Source organism: Rattus rattus, chromosome 4 (assembly GCF_011064425.1).
Source record: "Rattus rattus isolate New Zealand chromosome 4, Rrattus_CSIRO_v1, whole genome shotgun sequence".
Taxonomy (NCBI): domain Eukaryota; kingdom Metazoa; phylum Chordata; class Mammalia; order Rodentia; family Muridae; genus Rattus; species Rattus rattus.
The window spans coordinates 7119898-7141098 of NC_046157.1; the positions used below are offsets into that span (position 1 = coordinate 7119898).

At 45.2% G+C, this 21201-nt stretch overlaps 1 protein-coding gene across 2 annotated transcripts in view; it reads right to left on the bottom strand.

Moving 5' to 3' along the window:
• Positions 1–11801: 11801 nt before the first annotated feature.
• The window catches only part of Dgkg (diacylglycerol kinase gamma), a 155211-nt gene continuing 145811 nt past the window's right edge, over positions 11802–21201 (bottom strand). For both annotated transcript variants that reach the window (XM_032900015.1, XM_032900014.1), the window contains one exon: positions 11802–14648. In XM_032900015.1, coding sequence (XP_032755906.1) covers positions 14550–14648 — 99 coding nt within the window. In that variant the 3' untranslated portion in view covers positions 11802–14549. The remainder of the gene's footprint in view (positions 14649–21201) is intronic.

Sequence of the window (21201 nt, forward strand, 5' to 3'; positions counted from 1 at the left end):
TATGACCTCCACAGGAAAGCACAGGAGAAATCCTTAGTGTTATTTAAACAAAGCTTGTTTCCATTTTCAAAAAGAGGAATAGGGTTCGGTTCCCAGCTCCGAAAAGAAAAAAAAAAAAAAAAAAGAGGAATAAATAACCACATAAATGAATGCTGAATGTGCTGCACAAGTTTCTTTCTCTGTACACGGCATTTAAATGGCTACCGTTGGGAAGACTGGGTGACCTCCAGCCTTGGTACGGTAGAGACGGAATCCTATGACGCGGCTGTACAGCCCCATGCTCAGGCCTACTGTCTCGCCCCTCCTTACATGGGGATTTTGTCCTCAGTGGAGGAGTGATAGGCCTGTGGCTTCAGAGCTAGGGTCCAGTGGGAAGTGGTTAGACTCCCATCGCACTGGCAGGGTCCTCTTCAGAAGAGTCTTCTCCTTCCCGATTGTAGAAAAGGTTGCCTTGTAAGTTCTGTGAGTTTCCCTAGCCTCCTCAGTGACATGAGCTCTTTGGGTTTTGGTTGCTTCTCTCTTCCTTCTAGGAAGGAGAGCTTCAATGTAGAGGAAATTGTACACTGCGATTCCCGAGAAGAAATTAAGAAACATCAGGGGCTGGTTTGTTCCCGAATAAGAGAGTTGTATATACTTGAGGGACCTTGATCCTGGACTTTTTCTCTGAAATCTGTGTCACCAGGTGATGTCCTACCGTTGAAATGTCATTGTCCCTGAGATTCTAAGAGAAGTCAGCGGCACACTGTCGACCCTCTAGAACTGTTCAGCACAAAGACCATGTGTTCTCTTTGTAAGAATTTTATTTTGAAGAATTTTATTACAGCAACGGGAAATAGATTAAGACATCAGTGACAGTCGTTACCACTGGTAAGAGGCTAAGAGAGTCTATCATAGTGGGATCAAGGCGAATCAGGTCATGTGACTGCTCCAAAAATCTAAAGCAATCATCCAGGCAAAGGGTGGAACCCTGTGCTTGCCCACATGTTTCTAGGGTACCACATGGTCTTCAGTTCTCAGGTCATTGTAAGAAGGACTTTGACTAACGACTGCTGTTTCAGAAAAAGTTGCAAGAACAATAGAGATTGAGATTCATAATATATAAGGCTTGATTTAAGAATCTGGAGGATGTTTCACACAGAGGCAAAAATACATACATACATCATACATACATACATACATACATACATACATACATGTACACATGTACATAGTTAGCTATGATGAGTAGCACTTTCCACACATCTGAACACTGTCCTTCACAAGGGAAGGGAGATCTATTCTGTGTGCCAATGGTGAGAGTTGCTGGGAGGTTTTGGGCACAAGTGGACCCTATCTAAGGTTCAGAGGGATGCTTTCAGAGGGATTGTCTGAGAAGGTAGTCAGCTGTCCATCATCAGGCATCACCAGAAGAGGCAGCCACCCATGGGTGTTGTTTAAGGAAGACTCCCTTTGGGCGAGAAGTTGGGTTAAATATTCTCAGTGATACCTTCATTTCCGTGGTCACAGGGAGCTCCCTCTGATCTGCCTTTCTCTGGCGCCTTTGTTGACTTTCTGCTCCTTCTACAAATGGCTGTAGGGTTTTTAGATGCAGAACTATTTCCGTAATAATTGATAGTTTGACTTAATGGAAAGTAGGAGGGAGGGGCGTTTGAAAACAAAGGCTATTTTGTTGCTTGCGAGGGCACACAGTAACCTGTTCAGAGGGGGAGGGAACGGGAATGTGGTTGTCTGTGTGTTAGACCGGTAAATGCTTAGCCAGTGGACAGGTACCATTTGTTCTTGGCTCTAGTTGAAAATGCAAGCACAACAGCTAACAAGCCTTTGTTCTTCAACAGACCATTGTTTCCCTTGTTTGCACAGGTTTGCTACACGGATTCAAGAAAATTCCCACTTTATTTTTCGAGAGCAAGTTTTCAGATGTCTAATTGAAGCAGCTTGGTGAGTTGTTTATGTCAAATTCTGTCCAGGGATTTGACTCCAGAAAGCCACTTTCTGCAGGAAAATATTTTTCATGCATACGTAGTGTTGTCCTGGAGAAGACGGTAGCTAAGCTTCTGCTGGAGAGGGCTGCCTAGTTATTTCTAGCTTCCGGTTTCCGTGAGTAGTAATTATGTATCTGTCTCATGGTGCGCCACCTCAGACATCCCATCATTCATTTCAGAAACCCCCGCCTAGGCTCCGAGGCACAAAATAGACATGGGCAGATCCAGGAGGAAGAGGACAGGAATGGGTGTCACAGAATCCTATCCGATGGTCAGTGTCCTGAGGTCAGTGTCCTTGCTCTCTCTGAGAATGAGAGGGGACATGGAGTGGCCTGAGGACTCAGAGCATGACTTCTGGGGTATGGACTTTGCTGCTCAGTGGCAGCATCCAGAGCTTGGAGAGACAGCGGCTGTGGCTCTGCCAGATCCTACAGGACTGGCTAGTTAGGCCAGGGAGGTGGGGTGGCAGCTAGGAAGCGTCCATGCCCTGCTCCCCAACACCCATCAAACTGTGGCTCCACTGACAGACTCTCCCTACATCTACACCTCCTGTGTAGCCCCATGCAGGTAGGAACTTGAACCTTTGGCTCAGACGGCCTCATCCTAGAGATTGAAATAGATTTATTCCCAGGTCTGGATCCTGGGGCGAGGGACCAGCTGGTTCTGAAGTGAAGCCCACAGCTTTGCCCCTCCTCCTCTTCCTGCTTCTTCACCTCAGCCAATCATCTACAGGCTCTGGGTGGAGCTACTCTGAAGCCCTCCTGAGCTCTGCTCTGCCACAACGCTCTGCCCTCCAGGATGGGGCAATGCATGCAGTAGGTCTCCCAACTTTCATGAGCATCTGCAGCTGCAGCTTGTAAAATATCAGATTTCAGAGTTGGGCTCTTGGAGACCGTGAACCAGGATCTGGAGTCTAGGTATATTGGACACAGAGTGCATGGGCCATGCTTGGGGGGAAAAAAAATACTAGTTTCAAGAAAAGAATTGGGAGAATGAGAGAGAGAGAACCGGATTGCTTCCTGTGTTACTTTTCGATTAATCACTATTTGTGAACCTTCTGTTTCATTGTCTATAAACCACTTACCACTTTCAGAGTCGGGTAAATAACGTATACAATGTGTTTGGCTGGGTGTAATAAATAGGGTTTTAGGATTCCTCTTCCTCTCTTTCAATATCAGGTAACTGAGAAAAGAGAATTTCATTTCCTCCCAGCCCTGCCTATCAGGTACCTTTCCCCAAGTAGGTAACTTCCAAAAGGTTCCAGAAGATTCTAATGGAGACTATACATCCCCAGTGCTACACAGCTGATCAGACCACTCAAATTCTTCAGTAATGGCATAGAAAGAAAGTACCAGACAGTCATGCTTTAGTCACCTGTCGCCATTTTTTATTTGCAATAAACTACGGAGTGAGGACACACACACACACACACACACACACACACACACACACACACACACACACACACACACACACAGTGCATTACAGAACAAGTCCCCAGCATTCTACCCTCTCTTCTGGAGGAAAAGAGGAAAGATTGGCAAGGTCAAGACAAGGCAGATGCAAAGGTGGAGAGGCCCAGCCCTACCATCAGAGCCCTGGAGAACTGTCAAAGGCACTCGCGATCCAGTGTGCTCCATTTTCAGGGCCTGGGTGAGGTTAGAGGAGGGAGCTTAGAAGAGATGTTCTCTTCCAGAGAGGGGATCCTGGAGGAAGATATGCACATAAATGAAGAATGTTGAAAGCAAATTTCATCCATATGCTCGTCATCAAAGACCCACATCCCTCAGGCACCAGGTAACAGTAAGGAAAGGTGATGCGTGGTCTTGGGACCCCTGTGGTGTGGGGGGAGGGGCGACTGGTGTTAAATGAATCAAAGCTGTGCTTTTGTGCACTGGACTGGGAATCTTTCCTCATGATGTATGAACAGCTACACGGGTGCTGAGTTCGGTCCACTAGGCAACGGCCGGGAATCTGTCCTCCATCTCCAGTTATCACTAAGTAAGTTGAGTCAAATGGGCGACTCCTCGTGCTTACCGACTGGCAGACGGAACCTTCCGGAGCTTTCTCTCATTCACTTTATCTGATTGCTTTTTTTGTGGCTCACACAAGTAACTAGTAGACCTTTGTAAGCAAACCATCCTACCTGTCATAAACTGCCCCTGCGGTCAGCCCCTGCGGTCAGCCCCTGCGGTCAGCCCCTGCCGCACCCCCGGACTCGGTAAAAGCAAGTGGAGGGTGGCTGCTGTTCTTCCATTTTAATCATTGAAAAACAATCTCTTATCCCTCAGAAGTGAGCCAACGCTTTTCAGTCAGCCTTCCCAGACGTTCTCTCAGGGGCTGACACACTTCCAGGATCGCTGGGTCTCGGTGGAGCGGGAGGCGTTGCCTGTGTATCTCCGTAGCCTGTCCCCTCCCCAAGTCGGGTTTCATATTCTTTACAAGACAGGGCAATGACTGTGCTTTTATATGAATGTGTACATTTTTAAACATGATGCTCTATTTTTTTTTTTTTTTTTGTGCTGGGGACCGAACCCAGGGCCTTGTGCTTGCTAGGCAAGCGCTCTACCCGCTGAGCTAAATCCCCAACCCCTGCTCTACTATTTTTATCTCTTCAAAATAATAATATTCCCAGCTTCCCTGTGACTGGTTCTTTAAACATTTTCTGTTTGTTTCAAAAATAAGAACATGATTTTTTTTTTTCAGAGAGATTTCTAATTCTTCCCAGGATTTCCCATTTTTTTCTTAGTATCGTTGGTGCATATGACACCCCCAGTTTAATGTCATCTCAGAGTGCTTGCTGTTTGCTTTCCTCTTTCCAGATTGACCAAAAATGTTTTGAATATAGCAAAGACCTTTGGTTTCAGTCAAAAATGTATCTTTGTGGGTGATGGCTATGAAGTCTCACTCACTTTTGTCTGAAGAGTAACTGGATTTAATCATCTAAGGAAACAATGGAGTTCATCTGTATGTACAGCATCACGAGTCTTCTGGCATTGTGGATGAGGGGCAACCTGGAGTTCTTATGAAAGACTCCCCAGGGATAAGTGCTTAGGTGTTTGGCTTTATTTACGATGTCACAAAACCTACAACCTTAAGGGATTTCAGGCCCTGCATCTGGCTATGGCAGAATATTAACGTTATTAAGCCTAGATGATAGGCCCATGCTCTCACACTGCACTTGTGGCTACAGTGTATTTGAACATTTCTGCAGTGTATCTGAACATTTTCATCGAGCACGAAGCGATTCTCTTAATGTTCTAATTCCAAGAAGTGTGATCGACCTGTGAGGCCTTCAGAAGGCAGAGAGGGGCAGGTGGAGGGGACCTGCCTAAGTCTACTTTTTGATCTGGGTTTTAAAGATAGGCTTTCTCTGTGTGGCCCTGGCTATCCCAGAGCTTGCTCTGTGGAGCAGACTGGTCTCTACTTCCTGAGTGCTGGGATTAAAGATGTGTGCCGCCACTGCCTGGCTTTTGCCTAGCCACCTCCTCCCCAAAAAACAAAACCCAACAAAACCACCATCTACCATGCTCTTTTCCAGTTGCCAAGAGGATGTGCTAATCAATGACTCCTCACTATCTGCGCTAACACCTCCTGAACTGAGATCTCGGTCTCCATCTCCCTTACCTCAGGGATATTGAGGAGATAGGAAATACTGGGAAAACCGTCTTTATTCTTTTTCTTGAGATAAAACCTCACTGTGCAACCCAGTATGGCCTTGAACCTGTGCTCCTCCGGCTCAGCCTGGGAAGGCGGGATGATGGGCACATCCCACGAAGATGAGTTACTACTCCTTTCCTCAAGATTGTGCAGTTTTATGGCTTCCAATTGCTATCTCTGTCTCTATCACTATCTATCTATAGTCTATCAATCACCCATCTATCATCTACTGATAAATTTATCTATCATATCTACCATCTATTATTTTCTTTCAAAAAGGAAATAAGGAGAAAAAAACCAAGTTCGGCCCTTACTTAAATGTGCTTCTGTGTAGTTCTACAACAGAAAGCACAGACTTTATGGACTTTTATTGATCCCGACTTATGCGGTGGGATTGTAAAATTCCTTTGTCTTCTGCCGTCAAAGGTAAATAGAAGTCCTGTGTAATTACCCCTCACCTTGTAATTCCTCCTAAAATTCCACTTCAGAAATAATTTAATGTTACAGAAAGGGAAAAGATCAGTCTCTTCCATCAGCTAAATAATGACTTGCCCAGTAGATTTTTTAAATGACACTTTGATTCTCTGGTCTTTCAGTGTTTGATCTCCAGAACTTAGCCTTCCTTGTTTTTCCTCTTTGTCTTCTCCTTGGTCTCCGCATCTTTCAGACTGACCTTTAGTATGGCATGAGGACTCTGTTTGAGTTCCTTACATTCTTGGCTGTTTCTTTTCCTGGATTAGAGTCTTAGCACAAAGCCCCACAGGTGACCAGGAGGAAGGACCTGAGGAGTAGTGATGGAGGAGGAGAAGGTGTGTGTGGGCTCTCCTGCCCAGACTGTCCTGTGCCCACACACTCCAGATCTACAGAAGAGGGAGGAGATAAGGTTACGTGTTCATTTTGGAAAGGAAGGATGCCACACATAGGGCTGACATGGGATAGTGAGTCAGCGTCACAGAGGAACCCTGAGGAGCTCTCAGTGATGCAGTCATCAGGTTTTGAGGGCAGCTTCTGAGAAATCCAAGTCCTGGATTGACTACTGTGACATCTGCTGCTCCTTAGTTTCCTCATTGTCAAGAAATGGACTAATTTTGTAAGGGCCTCAGGAAGTTCAAAAGGAGCAGACTTTGAACTAAATAGAAAAGGTAGTCATTGTATAGTAACGATTTCATGAATACCTAGATACTTCTGTCAGCCGACCCTCTCTCCACCCCTCACTCCCTACCTTCAGGACTTCTAAGTCCTTTCCTCCAGTTTTGGAGACATTACCCAGGCCGATCGTCTGAAAAGTCTAGTTCTTTCTCTCTTCATATTGAATCTGTATTTTGTCCTACTGATCTCTTCCTGTTTTGTAAGTTTACCTCTGCGTTGCCTTTTGCCCTCTATCACTTCCGATTCGACCTCCAAGAAGTAGATGGCAAGTGTTTTTGCCCTTCTGCACGAGCTGGATTTCATATTTTCTGAGTCGCGAAGCTGCCCTCCGTGTGACCCAGGGAGCCCTTTGATGATCCAGATTTAGCTGTATCCATCACTCGACAGATGTCTGGGTGAAGGCCCCATGAGCTCCCTCTACATCCTGTGGTTTCAAGTTCCTGAGCCGTTGGTTAGAAAGCTTTCATCTCCCCTGCCCCCCTACCCACTCCAGAACCAAAGGACAAATATCCACGTTAGCTGTTCACGTATTCACTGAAAACTATCCGCTCGTTACCAACGGCAAGCGTGGTGCCGGGTGAGTTTCTCTTTGCCCCCAGATTTCTTCCCTTGACACACTCTACATTCTGACGATTCTTCTAGAATTACAACTCTCATTCCGTCAGTAGCTCCTAGCTAGTCTTCGTTGACCCGCCTTGAGACTTGGAGTCACATTGGCAAGCAGTAGGACTTGCTTCTTCACCCGCATAGTTCAGAACAAAACAAGTTCGTCACAGCTCTGTCTACGGGACTCAGGCTAACAGATGAGGCCTCGGAGTTCTGTATGACGTATGAAGAAGGAGGTGGTAGCAATAGTAAGATGCCCAGTAGGTTAAATAAGTGATTTCCCCACCCCCCTTGGCTTTCTGGATCTCTTTCTCCTTTAGGGATGATATTTCTCTGCCTTCCGAGCGCTTTGGATCCTCCCATTAGATCTCTTGGCATCTGAAAGGCAGCCTGCTATTCCATTTCTGTGGAACACAGATGGCTCAGTGCACACCTACCACTAGTGAAGATCACACGCAGAGACTCTTTTCGGGAGGCTCCCTTAACAACCCCGGCACTATTTCCCCGTGCTGGCTGGTCACTGTTGACGGTGACACTTGAGCCTAAAAAGACTCTGATGTTCTCCACTCACAGGGCAGAACAAAAGCGTATTAGGGGGGTCTTGGGTCCTACTCTGGTAGAGCCCGAAGTCTGAGGATTAAGGAGTGGCTTCCAGTCAGATAGCAAGGATGACGTTCGGAGGATCTAGCTGTCCACAGAGGCTGTTAGGTTTAAGGTGAGGTGAGTCAGTTGCTCGTGGTTACGTGGCTCTACGAAGATTGACTGGCTAGGATGTCAGCCTTTCAACACCACATTACTTGACTCAGAACACTGGTGAAAACACTTCAGTAAGAGTGATGGGGCACAGCACAGAAACCTGTGGGGAAGCAGAGGTTTCGATGGAGATAGATATGTGTCAACTCCTTGCTCTGTTGCTATGTGTGGGACGACGAGGTTTTCCTTCCTACGCACTAACTCTCTAGTCTGTGAAATAAGTCCGATGTCTACATTCTAGACTACTTTGAGGATTAAAAGGGACATCAGTGGAAGACCTTGATGGAGTTACAGGAAGCAAGTGAGTAGGATACACATAGGAATTTCCTTCTCTATAAAGTCACCCTTTCTCTTCCCCCTCTGTACAGAGTATGGGAATATTCACTCCAATATGGTGGGACATCAAGCAAAACTAAAAACCCAACCAACCAACACCCAGCAAGATGGCTCAGTGGGTATAAGTCTTTGCCGTGCAAGTCCTCCAGTATGAGTTCTATCCCTAGATCCCAAGGGGGAGGCAGAGAATGGACTCCTGAAAGCTTTGCCTGATTTGACCCTACTGTACACAGAATAGGATAGCAGCTTTTCCTGTTACTACAGTCTGACATAGGTCTTAACAGGATACTTTCACACTACTGGATTGGGTCTAGTGAGAATGTGACAGGAAGTCCTCGTTAGTCTTGTCTGCCTGTCTGTCTGTCCATCTGTCTGTCTTTCTCTGGTTTGTTTTTTTTTTTTGAAAACAGGGTCTCACCGTGTAGCCGTGGCTGGCCTTGAACTCACAGAGATCTGCTGCACCTGTGTGCGCCCACCACACTTGGCAGTGTCCTTTGGCCTTCATAGTCCACTCTTAATGGACTATCAGAGTTGTTAGGGAGAGCTCACAGTCATTACCAGCTGTCTTCGAATTGGGACATGGGTTAGACCAGTTTGTCACATATAAGTCTGGCCTGACTGGTTAGTGCCCATTGATCTAGAAATATCTCTTGGGATCATTTTTCATTCTTTTAGGAAACCAGAGATCCAGAGAAATGTTTATCAGAAGGGCCTAACAGATCTACTGCCTTTCCCCCCTTTTCTTTGCCCTCATACTCTCTTCTTGACCCTACCGAGAGCTGATTTAACATTGCTGTCTACCAAACAGCTCCAGCGGTTCTAAGGGGGGAAGTAACGGGCTCATAGCTTGCTTTTCACTCAACCAGAGCGGAGTTCTTTCTCTAAGAAGAGTTTATGTTCACTGCCCCACAAGGCAGTCCTTTCTGGCATAGTTTCGTCTCTCTCCAGCTAGTCTTTAGAGGTGCTTTTATTCTCTGAGCTACACAGACGCCAGCAACTGTTGGGTCTCCTTTTAGTTGTCCCCCTCTTTAAATCTCCTTTCTAGTCCCACACTTGAGAGGAAGAGTGCAGATCCTTGATTCTTGCTTAAAGATGTGTGGATAAGAACAGGAAAGATGGATGCTATCATAAAAGAACAAGGATTCTTACTTGGTACCCTGTCCTCCCATCTCTTCAGGAGACCGAGTCAGGGGGATCATTTGAGCCAGGTTCAAGGCCAGTCTTGGCAACGTGGCTGTGCACTTCCCCATCACCCCCATGTCGAAAGCAAACAAATCATGTTTATAAGCAAACAAACATGCAAAAAAACCATTTAAAAGATAGAGCTTCTTTTTCTAGAAAAGCATTCTTTGGACCATCATTTCAGAGAGTGGTTACTTCCCTGTTCACTGGAGAACAATAAAACCTGGTTTCTTATGGGGACAGAAAACTCCATGGTTTATTGTTTGCTTGTTTGTTTATATATTTATCCTATATAAATATATGAATATAATATATAAGATGTAAAAATATTATATATATTACTTATATATAATTATATGTGGTGGTTTGAATGAGAATGGCCCCCCCTAGGCCCACATGTTTGGATGCTCAGTCTGACATTGATAGAACTGTTTGAAAAGAATTAGGCCGTGTGATCTTGTTGGAAGAAGTGTGCCGCTTGAGGTGTGGCACCCCAATCTGTGTGCCTGTGTGTCTGTCTGTCCCTGTCAGCCAGTCTCTCTGCCTCCATCTTGCAGATCAGATGTAAGCCCTCAGCTTCTGCTCCAGTACTGTGCCATGCTCCTGCCATTGGCTTGCAGACTTTCCCTCTGAAGCTGTAAGCAGGCCCTCGGTGAAATGCTCTCTTCTGTAACTTGTTTTCATCATGGTGTCTCTTCTCAAGGCGAGAAAAGTAACCACATTCACGATTAACCACATCCTTGGGGCAGCAGAAGGAGCAGGATCCTCTAGGGCCTGGGGTGTGGAGAGTTGCAAGCTGCTGGGAACTGGACCTGGGTCCTCTGCAGGAGTAGCAAGTGCTGCTGAGTCATCTTTCCAGCCCTCCATATTCCCCTCCCCCGTTATAATTCCTGCCTCTTCACGAAGTTCTTAGAAGGCAGCTAGTGTTTGAATAGAGAACTCTTCTTGATGGAACACTAAAATAATTATTACTAGTGTGTATATTTGTGTGGTGTGTGTGTGTGTGCTCGCACCCTGATGTTCACACCGGGGGTCAGGGGTCAACCCTGCCCAGCCAACCCCCTTCTCTTACCTTTAGGCAGGCTCCAGAGCTCTAACATGGAGGGATCAGGCTTGCACAGCAAGTGTTTTTATTCCCATTGAGCAATCTCCTCACCTCTTTCATGCAACATTTTAGGAATACCAGTGTTTTGTGAGTAATATTCTAGAAAGTTACAGTTTCAGATCGGGTGTAAAGTCTTAGACTGGACATGTGAGATCATTTTAATTTTAACTAAACACTTGCAGCTGTGTTCTCACCGATTCCTGCTGGAGCCTAGAGCTAGTAACTGAGCGTGACTGGTTTTCCTTCTCAGAGGGCTGGCAGGCTCCCTCTGCCTTTTCTTCCTCTTCCCTCTCCCTTCTTTTAATGTTGACACAAGACACCCACCTGCTTCGGAATGTTAAGGAGTAAGCCTTTGACACAGGGAATCTGGGAGTCTAGATCCTGCTTACCCTTAGGATTCTGTATTTTTGTGGGTCCTGACTGTGGTAGTATTAAGGAAGGCACAGCCTAGCTGAGGCAGAAGGTAACTGAGAGTTCTGGCTGAGAGAAGAGGGGGCTAGAGATAGGGAAGGCTGATGTAATTATTTTTGGCAGGAGTTGGAACCAAAGCAGCAGGAGAGCGTAAGTTTTAAGACTCTCTGGCAAAGCAACTTTCTAATCTGTCACTGAGTATGTGTAAAAAGTGATTAGTAGGTCTCTATATTTATCATGATTACTCACAAATATGTAATTTACATAATATATACAGCACATTAAGTACTATGTCACCTTATATAATGTGCATATATATATATGTATATATATATATATATATACACACACACACACACACACACACGTTATATAATGCCAGTCTGGAGGCTCTGTAAGGTTCTGCCAAGTATTTCCTAATTTATTTGGCAATTTAACGTAATTTTTTCCATCTGCAGAATGAACTCTCTTGAGAGGAGTTGGTCTGTGACCTGAATATAATCATCCTACAAATTCCATCTCCATTCCCAACTCACTGGGGAAACCCCATGGAAACCACAGCACACTGAGGCACAGTACCCAACCCACATCAACCCAGCGACAAGGTGCACCAACGGTTTCCAGTTTCATTGTTTTTATTGCTAGTGGGGTAGCAGCATGAAGGCAGGTGAGGACACATCCACAGTGTAGAAGGAATCTGAGCAGGATAAGACATAAGGGACCAGGCTCTCCCTTGACCATGTAACTTTAAGAAGCTACGAGACACTGGTAAGCTTCATTTCTCCTCTGTAGGGTAGAGATAATAATACTTTGTTGGTTAACCTTAGAGCTTGGTGTGGGGGTCGCTTGGATGATACACTACACAATAAGAAACCACAGTCCTGGTGTTTAAAAGATGACTTGTAAGGTAAGATTAAACAACAACACGGGACCTACTAAGATTAGCAAATCAGAGGTGCAATGCCATGAAGTTTCATACTCTGTGCCTCTGAAAAGGACTGGGCAGTGTCTGTCAAGTAACATTTAACCTCTGCAGGGCCCCATGGAAAGACGTGTGAGTCTCTGGGGATCCATTTCACCTACTGATGTTTCTGTCTCAACATCTGTAACCTTGGGAGATCGGAGCCGGAACACACACAAAACACGTCTGCAAATCTTTTAGAAGCAGTGACCTTGAGGTGGAACCCACCTCAGTTTCAGAACCAAGTGGCTTCCCAGGTAGTACTTGCTGTCATTTGGGAGCTGTTTGGTCACATCTCTGAGCATCCCACCAGCATGCTCTTTATGTGACCTGAGTTTTTCCCTTGCTCAGTAGAAGCATGTTTGTTGAGCAGGAGTGTTCCACGTCTAGATTCTAGATGAGCGCTTTCTTCAGAGGTGGGCTCAATTTGTAGATTCTTCATACACCCTTCCTTGTCTATGGCAAGACAGGAGGCAGCTCAGTGGAGTGATGTCAACTGGGCCCGGATTCCCTCTTGAGAAACTTGAGACAGAAATGAAGGTCCAGGTGAGCCAGGGGGCTGAGGCAAAGGATGCTTTCTACCAATGATACTGTGTAGAGTTGCCCTCTGGAGAGGAGGAAGATGCTGGCACCAACTGACTGAAGCCCGATGAGCCTGACCAAGACTATTCTGTCCTGGTTGGCAACATCTTACAGAAGTCACATATGGAGCCAGGAATGTATCCAAGGCAAGAAGATCTGGTGACCATGATGAGGTGACATGGAGGGTCAATCAATTGATCTGTCTGGTGCCTTCAACAATCAGGCCAACTTCTCCCCATGTAGGACAGGCCATAAAGAACTTGGAAATTAGCTTAATTCTCCACCTCCCATTCTCTTGTGTGGGCTTGCTCCATCCATTCACTGGCTATATGTTGGCTCCTCCCTGGGAACCTGGATCCAAGTATGACCAATCCTCAGTGACAAGAAATAACCTTCTTCCCAGATGCAGGTTTTTTTTTTTTTTTTTTTTTTTTAGCAACTTCCTTAGTAACATTTACGGTCAAACCTCCTTAGCCAAGATACAGTGGAGAAGCCTTTTACTTTTTCACAACTCAGTTTCCTTATGAACCAATGGGACAATGAAGCTGGAATGGCACATGTTTCATGGTTGCTCCCCGGATGTAGATAATTCTCGTAAACCTTGAAACCAGCCAGAGAAATGTGTCTCTACAAGCAAATGACAGTGGGAGAGTAAGGGCCTTCTTTTTTTTTTTTTTCTTTCCCATATTCTGTTCCCACACTATGTTTATTTCTAATCAGGGAAAGTCTGGCAGTAAATAAATATTTATATATTATATATAAACATATAAGCTCTATTATGTACATCTAGAAGGCCATCAGAAAGCCCTTCTGCCACACTGTGAGAGTGGGATGTGCAAACAGGGAATCCCCTGACCGACTGTCTCCTGGTTTTCCCAGCAAAGCCCCCCAACGCCCTTCCCCACATCGTCTCTGCCACCAGGGCTTGGGATTCAAAGAGACACACTTTGGCTTGTGTGGTAGTGAGGAGTAGGGAGTACTGGTAGTGGGTTTTTTTTTTTCTTTTTCTTTCCTTTTTACACAATATTATGACATCAATTTGAAAAATAAAGTCCACTTTCTCAGCTCTCCCTCCCAAGTGTTCATAGGAACTATGAAAATAAATACCACATCTAAAGTATGCTGCCCCGGCAGCCTTGTTTGCTCTCTAAGCAAAACAGACACCGAGAGATGCTTCAGGAAGCGAACCAGTACCCATGGACAGCAGAGGGAACCAAGAATGGAACCGGCTTTCCACAGCTTCTTGGCTTTCCTCTGCAAGTTAAGGGAGGAGCTGTTGCTTGAAGGACGGCAAAGAGACCGTCCTGTGCTCGCTGAGCCCTGCCAAGGATTTTGCTTGGAGAGCTGTAGGCTGTTTTGTTTTTGTACAGAAGGACTTTTGTGCAAGTTTTCTGGGTTGGAGCGCTTTCCCTTGACCACATCCGATCTTGCTGTAGGCAGGAAACCTACAGCCTGGAGCCTTACTGGAGTGTGGTGCAGAAAAAGGGAGACGTCTCCTTCAGGCTCAAAGTCTAAAGCCTGTGGGAATGTGAAAGTCGCTGTATGAGCCAACCCGTCTTTGTGGGCCCTGAGTCCATCCGGGATATCTCATGGGTATTGGCTCTGTGAGGAGTGGATCCATTTTCAAAATAGGTAGACCACATGGCAGGATTATACTTCCCTCTGGAAGGTGGCTTTGCTTCCTCTGGTTATAGGTGCATGCGTGCGTTCGTACGTGTGTGCGTGCTCGTGTGCGCGTGTGTCTGCATTGGTGCGTGTGCATGTGCGTGTGCGTGTATATTCTTCTTTCCTTTCTTGGTAGAGCTGGTGCTTGGCATATGGTTTAGTCCTTTGAACGGCTTTTCCTCCTCAGAGAAAAGAAGCTGCTCTTCTGGGGAGGCCCCATCATCATAGGTGCCTGGTTTTTGTGAGTGATTTTAATCTGAAAAAGGAAACAGAGGTCAATTAGTGGTAATGAACAGTCCAGTAACTTAGGGCAGAGTGAACTGCGGAGTAGAAAGAAGGCCAGTTTGGGCTCAAAGGAGCCCCAAGCAGGACAACTGTCCTTGAACGGTTTCAAAATTGGCAACTTGACCCTGACCGGGCCTGGAGTTTGGCACTGCTGGAAGCGAGGGGCGGAAACACCAGGGAGAGACAGGTGTGAGCTTCCCACGTGGCAGTCAGCTAGCACCTGTCTTGTGTCCTTGCTATTCATAGCCTGTCAGAATGTCACAGCCAGAGGAAACCTCAGGAACCTTCCCGTTCACCACTCTGTGGGATGGATAAGGAAGAGGAGCCCAGAGCTTGGTCAGGGACTTGTCTTAGTCAAAGGTCACATGGTGGGGTAGGGGCATAGCTCTCCATGCTCCCAGCCCTGATCCCGGCCCAGGCAGCAGACATATGTCACAACCAGCTGACCTGGAGGCTTCAGTTTAACCTCTGGCCAATAACCCTCATTGGACAGTTTCCAAATGAGTCCCTTAGGTCTATCCCCTCTTCTTAGACTCTAAGTTAGCCCTATTTTCTTAGATGAATTTATATATATTCATCTATACCATCAAACCATATATATGCATATATATATATGTATATATATGCATATATATATATATATATATATATATATATATATATATATATATGGTTTAAGGTTCTTTACTTTATCCTGTAAACATTCCATTAGTTATATGCATGGTTTCAAAATGCTTAATCCCTACTTGAATGTGGCCTGGTGATGCCCCCACACTAATAATTCTCATTATCATTCCATCAACATTTATCAAGTATGATAGATGATCAGAGTGGGTGGTTGATAAGAGAACAGGAAGTACTTAGGATTCAAAGACTTGGGTGCGGGGCCGTGTACTTCTGTTTCCTTGGTTCAGAGCTTTGGACAAATAATTCATCATTCAGAGAACAGTGCTTGTCAAACTTCAAAGTGAGGGTAACACTGATACTATTTCTTTACAGAAAGATCACGTGACAGACTGCCAATGAACCCCCCCCCCCCCCCCCGTAAACTGTAACACGGAAGGAAATGGCTAGGTTTATCCCGGAGAGAAAGAGAGCAGATGCCAAAGGAAACAGAACCTGGAATTCCGTCACTCTAAGAACCTAATCTTTGTAGTTTTGCCATGCTATTAAAAGGGGCCACATGACCATGAAGAAAAAGAAGAATTACCAAAGAGAAAACCCATCATCTATTTTAAATTAATCTAGGATTTGCCACGGGGTCTAAAACACCGTCAGAAGCAAGGAAGGTCTGATGTGGATAGGGAGGCCCCTAATGTCTGAAGGTGAGGAAAAGGAGAAAGAGAAGGCATGGCACAGAGAACAGTGCATCAGGCTGAGCTGAGAGCACGGGACGAGGGATGCGGGAGACTGGACAGTTGGCTGATACAGCGCTTTCAAAGGGAATGATCAGATTGGGTTCCTGGGGGGGTAAATCAGAACCCTTTAAACATGGCTGAAGAACACGAGGAGAGCCGGGATGAGGGTAGTTGTTTAACAGAGGTCAGCAGAGCGGCTGAAGTAGGGATGTCTGGCTATGAAGGATCTACTGTAAGTCAGGCTCACATTTTTAGGGAAGCAAAAGACCCTGGAAAGACCTTTAGAGCTGAAACGATGGCCCCCTCGGCTTTCAGTCTGCAGACGGTGACAAGAACGGATCTAGACTGCATCAAACCTCATTCCCCGTTGTGCGCCGTATTGCAGCTGTTACGTTTGCCCTAGCATAGATGGAGGTGAGCCTCAGATGGGGACTCTAACTGTGCCGCTTCATGGCCCGGCGATTCGACATGCTAAAATGATAGAGATTTGGGACACGGGCTTTGGGACAAATCTCTCGCTCCTGAGCTCACACACCAGTTTGAGGAAGACGTCTGCCTCCTCGCTTTGGTATCCCTGAACCAATCAGATGCATGCTGGGAGAAGGTGTTGGGGAAGAGGAACCAGCCCAGAGAAGAAAAGCATTTTCCCCTGGCATTCCCTATGGCTGTGCTCGGGGGAAGTGGGTGGCAGCTGTGTGTACGTTTACATTCCGATAGAAGGTCCTGGTTTCTCTCCTTTTCTTTCTCTGTCTCTAACCGAACTAAGTACTTGTCTGTCAGTCCCTCCAAAGCTAACAAAGCGAAACTCAAATTTGTTTTTCAACTTTTTTGTTTTGTTTGTTTGTTTGCTTGTTTGTTTTTTAAAGACAGGCTCACTGTGTAGCTCTGGCTGGCCTAGAACTCTCTTATGTAGCCCAGGTTGGCCTCAAATTCGTGGCGATCCTCCTTCCTTCTGAGAGCTGGGATTCTGAGTGGCTCTGCAACACCGAGGCAGAGACCAAGGCATCTCTGCAGTTTAACCACATGTGCCAGTAGGGTGAGTGCTTGGAGTGTCTTTTACATGAAAATTTGATCATGTTTGAGGATCTTATTATTATAGGTAACTGAGAGATGTATGAAATCATACCCTCATTTTGAGTAAAAAAGATATGGGACCTTTATCCCTAAGTTAGGAGGGTATATGGTTAAAGTAGTCAAGAGTTCACTGAGGAGATAGTCTGACGTAGTTAGACCCACCTTTTCAACCCCGGATTTAACTACGTTTCTTTCTTTCTTTTTTTTTAATTAGAGTTTTTTTTTAATAAAGATTTATTTATTTACTCCATGTATATGAATACACTGTCACTGTCTTCAAACACCAGAAGAGAGCATCGAATCCCATTACAGATGGCTGTGAGCCACCATGTGGTTGCTGGGATTTGAACTCAGGTCCTTTGGAAGAGCAGTCAGTGCTCTTAACCACTGAGCCATCTCTTCAGCCCTTAACTACGTTTCTGTAGTTAAAGCCCAAGTTCACTTGGTAACTGGGCTGGAAATTCGGTCTCTGTGATTCACAACAAGACAGACAGAGATGGGCTCCACTGTGAAGTGTTTTGTTCCATCACACAGAGACTTGATCCAGGATTCCTATGTCATAGTTCAAAGTTCATGGGACTACCACAGCTTGTGATTTCTCCCTTCAGTGGAGCAAAATGCTATGCGTCTCTCTCACTCGTGTTAGAGATTGGCTTTACAGTCTCGGTTTCTGAAAAAAAAATCACATTTTATGACTTCAAAAGAAACACTGAACCTCGGAAGTCCATCCTGGATATTTCCATCTGAGGGCAAATGGAGTGTGAACCCGCCCTAAATCACAGGGGAGGCGCCCCGGGCCTGTCCAGGTCGGCTGGAGGGCAGAAGAGTACAGACCTGAGAGGTCTGAAATGGTCTCTCTGACAGCCAAGAGGTTAAAGTAAATTTCCTTCTGAAAGTGATCACAGAAGGGGGCGGGGGCTGCCAGAGTTTGTACGATCATTTTTAAAACCTTAGATATTTCTCAGTTCCCCTCCAAGACCTTGAAATCCTCATTTAGAAGAGTTTCCTAGCACGAGAGGCCTTCGAGACCGGGACAGTCAATGATCAACCTGGCAGAATCTAGAAGCGAGTTTCCTGATTATGTTAATTAGGGAGGCGGGGCACCGTAGCCTGGCTGGGACCCTGCACTGTGTAAATGGAGAAAGGAAGCCAAGCGGGGCTTGCATCCTTCTCTTTCTCCTGACCGTAGACACCACGTTGTTGTTGTTTCTACTTCCTGCTGCCTTGACTGTACTCTTGAACTGTGAACCAGAATAATCCCTTCTCCCTGAAGACGATTTCCTTAAAATAGTTCATAGCGACATAAAACGACCCAAGACGGGCTTCAGATGTAGTAGGGGCAAGCCAGGCTTTGCAGAGTGAGGCTTGCTAATAGGTGGGGAGGTTTCCTTCATCGTGGTTCTCAAGCTTTGGTGTCTGAACCTGCAGCATGCATCTCTCTGGAATTTGTCAGAACACCCAATTCTTGGGCATCAAGACCTACTCGGTCAGACCTCTGAGAGATGTTCTAGTCACGTGGATTTTAGCCCCCACCCCAGTAAGTCACACATTCACTCAAGTTTGGAAAGTACATTTTAACTTAATGATTCATCCGTTATCCTGCTTTAGAAAGAGTCTTTTAAAGTTTTGCTTTTTGAGACAAAGTCTCATGTGCCCCAGGCTAGCCTGAAACTCATTATGTAGCTGACAATTACCTCAAATATGTAATCCTCCTGCCTCCACATCCCCAGTGCTGGGATCATAGTGTGAACAATGAAACCACCTAACTGGTAGTGAAGCACGAGATGTCATTTTACAGCACTGCGTAAGGCAAAGGTTCTTAATAAATACATATTTTATGTATGTATATATGTTTGTGGTGGTTTGAGTATGCTTGGCCCATGGGCAGTAGCAGTATTAGGAGGTGTGACCTTGTTGAAGGAAGTGTGTCAGTGTGTAGACAGACTTTGAGGTCTCCTCCTAGGCTTAGGCTCCACCCAGTGTGAATGAGCACCTCCTCCTGGTGCCTGCAGGGGAGACTTTCCTGCTGCTGCCTTGGGATAAAGACGTAGAGCTCAGCTCCTTCTCCAGCACTGTGTCTACCTGGAGGCTGCCATGTTGATAATGGACTGAATCTTTGAACCTGTAAGCCAGCCCCAATTAAATGTTCTTATATGAGTTGCTTTGGTCACGGTCTCTGTTCACAGCAGTGAAACCCTAAGACAGTGTTTCTCTATATAAACAGATACCTGCTCGTTTTAAAGAATCTACAAAACAACTTAAAAGTTTGAAAGCCACACAGAAAGCAACTTACTTTCTTGGTACCCTGCTTCAGTTTATTCCCATGCTTGCATGTTTTGACTAAAATTGAGATCAGCCTCTAAATCTACTGTGCTCTGACATTATTTTGCCGGTGCTATAATGTCAATATTTAATTTAGGATTAATATTTACCCTTTAATTAATTATCTTAGCGCTGGAAAGTGAGCCCAGGCCTTGCATATGTTAGGAAAACATTTGGTCCTTGATTACATCTCCAGTCCTTAAATTTTTATGAAATTGTATTTCCAATGCCTAAATATTATTCCATTCGGTGAATGTCACGAAGTGTATTTAAAACTTTTCAATAGGGCAGAAGAGATGGCCCAGTGGTATGAACATTTGGTGCTCTTGCAGAGGACCTGGGTTCAGTTTTCTGCACCCACATGGCAGCCCACAACTCTATGTAACTCCAGTTTCAGGTGATCTGGTATCATTTCCTGCCCTCCGAAGGCACCAGGCATGTGTACAGTGCACACACTTACATGTGAGTAAACACTGACATCCATAAATTCAACTTTATAAATGTTTTAAAAAACCTACTTTGTCACTAAAGGCTGGACTTCCATGAAAATTAAGCTGCATGAAGTAGAAATTGCTATTCTTAGGCATCTGTGTCTATTTTTAAGATTTATTCATTTTAATTGCATGTTTATGAGTGTTTTGCCTGTGTGTCTTCACACCATGTGCATGCTGTACCCACAAAGGCACATAGAAGGTACTGGATCTCCAGGAATTGGAGTTATAGATGGTGGGAAGCCACCATGCGGATGCTGGGAACCAAACCTGAGTCTATTGCATAACAGAGAGTGCTCTCAACTAATAAGCCAGCCATGGGTTCTTCTTGATCCGTGGTTCAAAATGCACTCCAGAAAAGCTGATGAATTGTCTAGATCAGGTTGGCATGTGGAGGAGTGTCTTGATAAACAGAGCTGGGAAGCCCTGCCCACTGTGGGTGGCACCATTCCTCAGGCCAGGGGTCTTGGTATGCTGAGCACTACTAGTCTACATAACCTCTGCTCTTGACTGCAGACACAGTGTGACCACTTCCCTCAAGCTCCTGCCTCTGTGACCTCCCAACTAGGATGGACTGTAACCTGGGACTGTGAGTGGAAATAAACCCTTTCTCCCTTAAGTTGTTCTTGTCAGGGTGTTTTATCACTGCAACAGGAAAAGAAACTAAGAAGGTTTCCATATTCAATTTCTAAAACTTTACATTCATTGCCCACAATTCAGCTGTGTATCTTACAACTTGTTGTTACTCTTACACTATTCTTTTTCTAGTAGATTCATTTGGCTGGTTGCTGCTGATATATAGAAAAGCTATTATTCTTGTCTACTTTCCTATGGGACTTTGCTGAAATAATATATGTTATGAGGTTTCCCACTGATTTCTAGAGCTGTCTGTGGCCACGATCCCTAACAATAATGACAGTTTTGATTGTTTCTCAAATATTTATATTTATTTTATATTTTGAATATATCGCATTGGCTAGAACTGCCAAGCAGTGTTAGCATTTCTTTCCTGTCTATTTGTTTAATGGGAATTTTTCTGAAGTTATGTATTTAGTAAATTATTTTGAAGGAGTTTCTTTCTAGTTCTAGGTTTGTTTGTTTTTTTTTGAGATAGTCTGTGTATCCTTGTCTGCCTGTCTGTCCTGGAACTCATTCTGTAGCCCAAGCTGGTCCCAAACACAGAAATCCTCTGGCCTCTGCCTTTGGAGGACTAGAATTAAAGGTGTGGGGCACCACCATCTCACCAGTCCTAGTATTCTATGAATCTCTATTTTTGAAA